Genomic DNA, 10110 nt, shown 5'->3' with positions numbered 1-10110 from the left:
AAAATGTTATTGCATGTTACTGGTCTATTTAATCTAATACTATACTAAATATGAGTATGTTTTTTATTAATTCAGCCATCAGACTCAGCGTTTCGGTTTCGGTACTTGAGACTGAGGCGTCTTTTTTTTTTTAATTTTTATACATTTTCTAAATAAGTTTTTTTTTCGTAAGTGTAGATTAACACTTTAAAAATGCTAATAATAATCTTATTATTTTTTAAAATTTAAATATTAAACTAACGTTGCTTTAAAAATTTAGTTCATTTAAAATACTTATATAAACATTAGAAATATAATTTGTTATTTTATAATTTATTGTTATTTATGTAGTATTCTATACCTGTTTAGCCTAAGCGTATATCTGATGTACGTTTAGTACAAAAATATTTTTATTTTCTATTTTATAACTTCCCTTATATATTTTATTGCTTAAAACTAGATTTATATGTCTATATAATTTTATTAGTTTATTAATTTATTGTAATTTAATACATATGATAAATGTTTTAAAGTAAAATATTTACATACTTTTGGAAAACTTTGAAACTGAGTTACTAGAACTCAGTTTCAGCGTCCACTAACCATCCCAGACGGTTTTCAATATATATGAATATTCGAGTATGTTTAACAACTAATCGATGACAGAATGAAAATATAATGATAGCTAACTGAAGAGCAGACAATTTTCAATGTAACTACATAATATATTATACATATGTAACTTTTGCTCTTACACACTTAATTATTTAATAAAACGTCAATGCGTTTTTTTCAATATCACAATAATTAAGATATTTTATTATTTATAAATACAATGATTCGTTCAAACATGGGTAAAAAATGTTTTGTTTTGTTTCATTTTATTTTAATTATTTTCTAGTAATTGAATACTTTAATGGCTGTATCAATTATACTATCGTGGTGAATGGGGTAAATAAGCAATCGTTATTGTTTTTAGATATTTTAAATATTAGTATGCATGTTTATTATATATACAAATATTTATTAAATTCGATCTGATTATACCGATATAAATCCAATTGAATTCTTACTGACATCTTTTTTGTTTGATAAAAAAATTTATTGTTTTTAATATATAATGAATTATTCTTTAAAATTATTTATAAGGCAATTATAAAGTACAATAATGTATTTTTTATCACTTAATTAATATTTTACATCTGAACGTACAAGAACTAAGATGTCAAAAAATTTAAATGTCAGCAAACATGACATTTCCCCGTAGTGGTTTGGTATGAGGTTGAGGTGATGTTTACGTACATATTCGGGATGGAAAAGAGGATTTATTTTAAATAATATCATAGCATTTAATATGATCGTCAGAGGGTGTGAATTCGCTGCGCGCCCTATCTACGCCTCGTAGACGAGGACCGTCTCGGCGATTGCGCATTGAAAACACAACCATTACGCAGCTGCAGCTCACCTCCCTCGTATAGGAGGGTAAAGGACGGCGAATAGATACATCGAACGAAGTAACCGCGGTACGTATTAGGCTGTCGATATTTTGTGGGATAGGCAGCCAGTTTCTGTATGTTCCGTGCTAATAAATGTAATCATTGCTTAATTATAATTGTTCCTTAATCACCATCACATGAATCGGCTTGCGCTAATAAATTGTTGTTTGACATGACGTTAGAAGATCCATTTTACGTCGTCAAAGAGTAAGTGGCTTATGTCTTGTATTGTTGAGCTTTGGCGAAGTATTTTTATTTTTAAAGTAAGCAAAGCACTTGTCACATATTGTATAATTGCTGTTTGTAACCACCCATATTAGTATTTGCGTTGTGTTTATATGGAACCATATTTTGGGTTTAGTTTTAATAGGTGTGGTTAGATTGCTTGCATTTAAATTCAATGACACCATATATGAGTAAATTAAAGTAAAGTATATAAGGATTTTTTGTTTGTTTACTAAATCTTACTATTAGATTATTAAACATTTAATTAACAATTAATGCTAAATATTGTATAGTTATTTAATAGAAGGTACTTGAAGAAATCTTTACTGTATTATATGAAAGATCAATACACATATCTATATACAAATAATCAACATTTAACATTTAGAAATTAAATGCCTTTTTTATAACTTTTATAACCTCACTCTGTATTATGCATATAGTACTATAGGAACAGGGAAACCTAGTGAGACACTTTGATCCCTACACATTGCCTGATTTCTGAAATATTGTGTATTGAGTGGCAAAACAAAATACTGTGCTTATTGACTTGTTCCCAGAGAGAGGAGATGGAAATACTTTATTTTATTGACGAGAATCAAGTCCAGAAACTTAAATTTCCCATCCAATTTAATGTCCTTTGCTATGCTATATTTACAGATTTAAATGCCACAGTTTTTATAACATTTATACATATTTTGAGTATTTACAGTTGGTAGTCTTTTATAATCTTTTTTATATTCTTTAGACTAGACTTAACTAGATTTATTTTTTATCTGTACATATTACTCATAAAATATATTGAAGTATGTGTCTGTCTGTCTTTCAAAATAACAGTGTTATTTCAAATGCATATTGTTATTTACACAATACTAAAACACAAATAACCTATTTTAATATTTTTCTCTGTTTTAATATCTTTTTTTATATATTTATCTGGGCTAATCTCCAGAACAGCTCAACCATTTTTGGGGTTATCACTGGAAATTGTCTGGCAATATAGCGACATGATTGTGGTTTACTTTTAATGCATGCAACCAAATATTTTTCTTTTTTAATGATACTTTTGATAGTGTCAATAATGAAATCAAATAAAATTCCAATAAGTTTAAATTATAATTTATTTAGTATATAACAGTGTAGAAAATCATGTTAAAAATTCTCCTCAATATAGGTAGTTAAATTATATTAAGTAAATAAATAATTGTGTAGTTCAGGCTCGCAAAGCTGCTAGTTTATCTATATAAGAGGTAATATAAAAACATTGGTTGCTATTTAAAGCATTGCGAATACTTATGTAACATTAATTTACTTTAGACTGTAATTTGTAAGTAGTTATCATACTTTACTTAAAATTTGTAAATAAAAAATATTTTCTAGGTATAAAATTTTTTATTTGATAATTTAATATATCGAAGGTAATATGTTGAAAAATAAATTTAAAAAAATAATAATTTATGGTTATGAATTCAAAGCAATATTTTAGAAATATAAAGTGATGTGTACACTTGACTTAAAGAATTTTTCTTATTTTGATCATCTTCCTCGCGTCCACAAAGTGTTCAGAAAATATAACCACACCATGGCCACTCTGGCAATAACTTGTCAATCATAGCGAGTTCAGTAGATTATAATATTTTTTAGCTTAGTTTCTATGAAAGTCTATTTTTGAAATGAAATGTATCTAGTCAATACCAATAGTATAGAAAGCCTATATTCAAATTCCAGCTTTGGAAATGCATAAATAAAAAAAAAATCAATCCATTTCCTCCAATAAAAAGAGTCTTCTATTCACGCCTAAGTCAACAATAGGCAGCGGCAATGCTTTCAACTCATATAAACAAATCTATGCAAAACTTTGTACATATACATATGTATGTCGTTTTTAAATTGAAATTTACATAATACTTTTAAACGCGATTTTGGTCTAATGGCGTATTGTATTCTAATATGTGCTTTTAATATCTGCATATATTTTAAAATTAATAAAAATACATACATGTAGGCCCGTATTTATAAACCGCTCTTAAGTCTGCAATCGAGCTTGAGATGCCGTTTTCCTTTATAGATGTGTAATTTATGAACGGAAATAGCATCTCAAGATCGGTGTCAGACTTGAGTACTGTTTGTATAGTATGTTAACAGTTAAGTAACACTAAGTTCTTACTGCTTGCATGAAAAAATAACTTTAGTATACTAAAACTAAATAATAATACATTACATTATTAACAATATTTTTTTTATACAGTGAGGTGTTTCGAGCCCTAAACAAGACAAGGGGCCTATACTTGCGTTGGCAAGAGATTTCTAAAACGCCGATTGTACCAAATAGTCCTGAAGTTGAATGGACATCTACTGAACTGAGGAATGCATTGCGCAGTATTGAATGGGACTTGGAAGACTTGGAAGATACTATAAATATCCTTTTTAAATATTATTTGGTTTTTGTTTTTTTAAATAACCAAATATAGCCTGTGCTATGTTTACATTTTTAGACATTCACTTTAATTATAGTTTCGGGGGTTAGGGAAATGATCATAGCGCTTCGTACTGTCATTAGTTACATGCGAGATCGATATGTGGGGTACATCTTTATGAAGTAGATTTTAGTAGAAACTTTCATTGGTATACTTTGTAGTTAAAACTCGGTACAACTCCCAAATAGGAATCGAAACCAGTCATATCAAGTAAATTGCCTTTTTTTACGATATTTCCTTAACCAATACAAATTACGCATTGTTGAGAAGAATTCATCAAAGTTCAAGATCGACAATCGTGAAATTAGTGACCGACGGACATTTATTGAAGCTACAAAACAAGAAGTGAAGGTGAGATATAATACACCGTAGAGGGAAGATAATAAACAAACAATAGCCAGTGGATATGATACCGGCTCTGTCCTCACCGGTGGTAGGACTGACGGGGAATTCAACCCAATTCGGATAGTGGGGAATGGAGTGTCTTAACACTAGGTTACCTCTGCCTACCCTCCTGAGTGCGTAATACAGTGAGAAACTGTTTGTTTAAAGATAATTTTGTTCTTTTATATTAATATTTTGTCCGCAAAAACAATTACAGGTAATGAAAAGCAAGATGAGTCTAAACAGGAATCGCGACAACGACGGTACAGCCCGAGAGCCCCTCCTCGGCGAGGAGAGTCCAATGCATTTCGGCAACACGTGGACGGCAACACCGAAATACTCCAAGTACTCCAAACTGGCGAACCAGACTGACAGTCCTAGCAGGTTCGAATACGACAGCGACATAATGTCCATACAAGACAAAATGTTGATGAATCAGGATGAACAGCTGCATGTGATTAGCAATTCCGTTGGTTCTCTGAAAACAGTGTCTAAGCAGATCGGAATTGAGTTGGACGAGCAGGCTGTGTAAGTTGTTTTTTTTTGTGTGCGTAAAATGAACACAATTTTCATAAATTTGTGTGTCACGAACCGAACCCGCAACCATCACGTTTTACAGTCATACCCTTGTGTCACTGGGCCACGACGTACATATAATTAATATATTGTTTTTTTATTATTTAGTATGCTCGACGATTTGAACACTGACTTAGAGAATGCCGACTCTAAACTGGACTCCACCATGAAGAAGGTTGCCAGAGTTTTACATATTAATAACGGTAAGATTTTTTTTACTTTAATTAATTGTGATGGTTGTAGGTTAAACATTCAGTTTAAATGGATTCGAAACTACCAGGTTAAGCAGAGGGAACCTGGAAACGTAGCGTTAAGACATTCTGCTCCCATTGCGACATTGACGAATCCAATGGTGAAAACCGCATCTGAATCGGTTAAGCCGATTCTGAGATTAGCGATAACAAATGCACAGACAAAATTTTGAAAATCGTTGTTTTTGGTTCTATTAGGTTAATAAAGGTTCCCAATAACATTTTTTTTTAATTCTTCCAAGTACAGACACCGACCCTCTTACGATTTTAATATAAGTATAGATAAAGATATAAGGATAATGATTCAATTCAATTCATAAAGGTTGGTAGATTTTTCATCAATGGTCTCTTACGACGTTAAATTTTTGTCTGTAAACCGGCTTTACAGATAACTAGTTTTTTTTTTATTAAAAATATATTTGATTTTTTTTTCAGATCGACGACAATGGGTCGTCATTGGTATCCTTCTGGGCCTTCTCATTATCATTTTGATTCTGCTGATTATTTAATAAACAAAATATGTACAAATAAAAAAAGATAATTCCCTTAGAACATTTTATTTTGAATCTGTGTATTTTGTATTTTATGTGATTTAGTAAAATATATTATCGCTTTGTATTATGATTGTGATGCTTTATATATTTTTTTCTATTATAATAATTGATTTTTTAAAATATTTTGCTTTTATAGTTATTAATTCAATTTTTCATGTATTACTTGTTTTTATTAGGCTTCTTTCGTACTAGCAGGTTATTACCATTATTTTAATTTATTCTATGTAGATATAAATGTAGCGAAAAAATATTTTATTATATATAGTATAGGGAATACCTTTTAGTATAGAATATTAATTTTTGTTTTAGTTCGTGTTATTTAGAGTAACGTTGTATGTATTAAATAATGTTTTTAATGACATCTTGTTTTCTTGTTTTCGATATTCAATGTTGACAGTTAAAATAAAATTAAAAAACCATTCTTTTTAATTTTAAATAATTCGAACAATTTAGCGTAGTTTTATAACGATTTTTTTTTTAAATTTCTTATATTAAAATGATTTATAATATCGAAGTCCCTTTTACGGAATATAATAAAAATAACTTGACAATTTGTAATTGAGCATCAAAAATGTAACTACCAAGTATAAGAATATAAAATAATGTGTGGCTTGTGTGGTTACAAAAATATCTACTCTGAGTACTAGACTCCGACACTTAAAATCTGACATCAGAGAGTACTTTGGCACTCACTGACTGACAAAAGCAAGTCTATTTGAAAGTTATTAATGATTGTAATAAATACTTTTAGGGATAGAATAAATAAACTACGCAATTAATACTTCTAGATCAATATGTTTTCTGATGTCTCCTAATTGAGTATTTTTACAAAATGTATTGTTTGTACACTTTTGCAATTAAAAAAATGTTTTCTTGAGAAAGGGGATATAATGTAAAAAAACCCAATTATATTGTAAATATTACTAGAAACTTATTTTTAAAAAAAGGGACTTTAATTTAACCTTCGTTTAGCTTTAATTTTAAAATATTTGGTGTTATATTTGTATGGTTTGTATTTTATAGTGTATAAATATTTAAGTTGTCAATTATTTTTAACGATTTCTTTGAATATATTATCACATTTCGACGGCGAAGTACCAATAACAACTACCTAACAAAGTCAGAATTTTACACAACCAAAAAAAAAACGTTTTACTTTTTGATAAATTAAAATAATTTATTTGAAATATATTTTAATAGTGTAGTAGGCGTGCATTTAAAATGAAAAAAATAAATAAAAAAATATATAATTACTTAAAAATGTGGTATTGGCCCTTCGCCGTCGATATGGAGTATCGATTTTATCGACGATTTTTTATCGATTGAAAAATTAAAATAGTGAATACTGAATAAACCACCAAAATATTAATGAAATAGTTAAATCGACAATTCTTATGTCAATAATCGATAATAAATCAATATATAAATCGATTTAATAGTTTTGTATCTAAAAAAAATATTGAAGTGTCAAATTTGAAACCGTAAATAGTTTTGTAATTTAAATTTAAAACTAAATTTAAATATATTTCTTTCATACTTTTCAGCCTCCTTAGTAGCGTTCCTAAACACTACTTCAGATACTGTCTTTAAAACGGCATTTGTAAAATAAAGTACATATCGTCGGTTAAATAGAAAATTGGCATAATTATTTATTTTTTAAATTAAGTTAGTTTAAGTTGGTTATGGTTGCACAAACGAGTGTACTACTAACATTATTTTTTTACCTTCTGTATCCCGCATATAGCAGAGTAGACAGAAGGAACCGAATGCTAAGAACAATCCATTTTCCACGCACGGGTAGTGGCGGAACTTAACGCCGGGCTTTATCAATATCAATATGGTTTTATATAGATTAAATACACTACAATTACTCTAGACGATGCAAGTGTCGGTTCGCAATTTAGTAGTTATATTGTTATTTGCATTACGTCGACGTTACAGAGGATATGCTCATTTTTAGACGTATGACTACATAGAAAAAAATAACAATTCTCTTTTTAAATGCCTTTAACTTGAATAAAAAGTCAGAAAATCACTAAAGAAATATCATTTCTGTAATAATATAAGTAATCGTCGTCCGCAACTTTGTTAACGTAGACTTTAAGATCCAAAATGGATATAAAATTGTTAAAATGGGATATATAGGCAGGAACTTCGATCAATAGTTTTTTTTTTTTAAAAAAAGAATGTTGTAAAATTAATGTTTTGAATTATGCCAATTTTATTTATAACCGACGCGACGATATATAAATATATATTTAATTATAAGTTAAATATAAATGTTATATAAGATATAAATATATTGTTAACATTATTAATAGTGTCACTAAAATATTAATGAATATTGCATTACGTTGGGATAAAAAAAATAAACACGAAAAAACTGTAAAAAAAATTGTACGTAACGGAATTTGTATAAGTAGTACCTCTTAGGTTTAAATCCAAGCGCTTTAACCAATTAGACTACGTTTTTTTATTATATAGTAATAGAGTCTAAGAGGTACAGAATCTATTCCGGATTCGTTAAAATTTTTATACAGAATTTTTTAGTTCCATGCTTTATCCCGCGTACTACCTACTTACCAAATTAGGAAACCTAGTGCTAAGGCACTACCCCACTGTCCGCCTAATTTGAATCGGATGTTGAGTGGCGGCACTCAACGCTACGTTTTACCTCGTTTCTAACGAAGTTTCGTAACGAAGGTATAAAAATATTCAATATTTCGATCCCTCGAGTGGGATTCGAACCTAGCACAGTCGCGGCTCAAGGCATTTTTAAAATTTGAAATTAGTCACTTCATATTCTATTATAGAGCTACAACAATACTTTATAAATAGTATCATTGGTTAACAGTATAATTGTATCGTTATAATTTTAGATATTAGATATTATAATTTTAGATATTATATATATTACAGCGATCCATCCAGCAATTATATGTAATATCGATCTAATTTAGACGCTTTAATAACTTACGTGGAAATGATTACATTGACTAGCTTCTTTATAAATATATTTGAATACTAGACGGCTCGTGCGGGGCTACGCCCGCTTGAAATAGAAATATTAATAAAGAAATTGAAAACTAAAGATTTAGTGAATTCAGTAAAACAGTTGTATAAAATAACTGTTCCGGCAATTAGCAAATTTGTCGAACTTAATACTTTAAATTGACATAACTTTTTTATTTATGAACCTATTGTAATAAAATAAACCCTATATGTTTTCGGAAGCTTGCCAGAATCCGATAGTGAAAACCACATCTAAACCTGTTAAGCCGTTTCTGAGATTAGCTAACAAACGCACAGACAAATAGACAAAAATTTTAAAAATCTTTGTTTTGGGTTTTATTACATTAATAAAGGTTCCCAATAACATTTTTTTTTAAATATCTTCCAAGTACAGACACCGACCCTCTTAGGATTCTATTATAAGTATAGATTTGAATATGTCAATTAATCGAAACTGTGTTTTATCTACAATAGTCCACCTATTATAAACTAACCTAACCCGTTAAACTATTTTAAAGAAAAATAAACAAAAAGTAAAGGAGTCATTTTGAATTATTAGAGAATTTTGTGCTATTTAACAGTCTTATGTAGATTGGATATTATGTATATATGCTGGGTAGTACACATAATATTCCACATTAATTATTATGTATAACTGTATACCAATAGATCGATGTAATTACTGTTTATTTGTGCATTTAAAATATAAATGGAAATTAAATAAATGGGAAAATGGTGAATAAAAGATTTTGTGTTTTATTTTTAGCTTGGTCTTTAAACATTTTAAGATCTTAAAGTAAATTTTAAAAATATAAATTATTTTAAATGACACAGCAGCACAGCGTTTGTAAACGTGACGTATAAGTATTTGATGAAAGGTAAATAGGTACATATTATGATGTTCTCTAGTATATGTGTATTATCTATGAGTTTAAGATAATTAGACATAGATATCAATTTTGATGAAACAAACTTTAGATGTTAAGTTGAGTTAAAACAAAGCAATTGGTGAAAGTTTCAAGTAAATCGGTTCAGTACTTACGAAGGTAGCGTGACCATACATACAGACATACAGATAGACAGACAAGAAATTTAAAAAAATATATTTTTGCTTTCTATTATTCTTTTTAAGTTTCCTCTATCCATTTTAGTCAAA

The 10110-nt window shown here is 28.7% G+C and overlaps 1 protein-coding gene across 1 annotated transcript; it reads left to right on the top strand.

Moving 5' to 3' along the window:
• The first annotated feature begins 1459 nt into the window (after nt 1-1459).
• Syx6 (Syntaxin 6) lies at nt 1460-9699 on the top strand. Its single transcript, XM_085206524.1, has 6 exons — nt 1460-1682; nt 3949-4118; nt 4434-4528; nt 4779-5089; nt 5246-5340; nt 5824-9699. Exons 1-6 carry the CDS (start codon nt 1648-1650, stop codon nt 5895-5897), a joined length of 780 nt encoding a protein of 259 aa, XP_085062650.1. The 5' UTR covers nt 1460-1647; the 3' UTR covers nt 5898-9699.
• The last annotated feature ends 411 nt before the right edge of the window (nt 9700-10110 follow it).

This window comes from Heliconius melpomene, chromosome 21 (assembly GCF_056956725.1).
Source record: "Heliconius melpomene rosina isolate 202511_hmr_F chromosome 21, ASM5695672v1, whole genome shotgun sequence".
NCBI classification, from domain to species: Eukaryota; Metazoa; Arthropoda; class Insecta; order Lepidoptera; family Nymphalidae; genus Heliconius; species Heliconius melpomene.
This window is presented reverse-complemented; position numbering and strand designations above follow the sequence as displayed.

What these genes read in the sequence shown, in the direction of transcription:
- Syx6 (XM_085206524.1), top strand. Translation starts at nt 1,648, where the DNA reads ATGACGTTAGAAGATCCATTTTACGTCGTCAAAGA. An exon ending in GAGTTGGACGAGCAGGCTGT is followed by an intron (nt 5,090 to 5,245) that starts GTAAGTTGTTTT and finishes TTTATTATTTAG; the next exon opens with TATGCTCGACGATTTGAACA. An exon ending in AGTTTTACATATTAATAACG is followed by an intron (nt 5,341 to 5,823) that starts GTAAGATTTTTT and finishes TTTTTTTTTCAG; the next exon opens with ATCGACGACAATGGGTCGTC.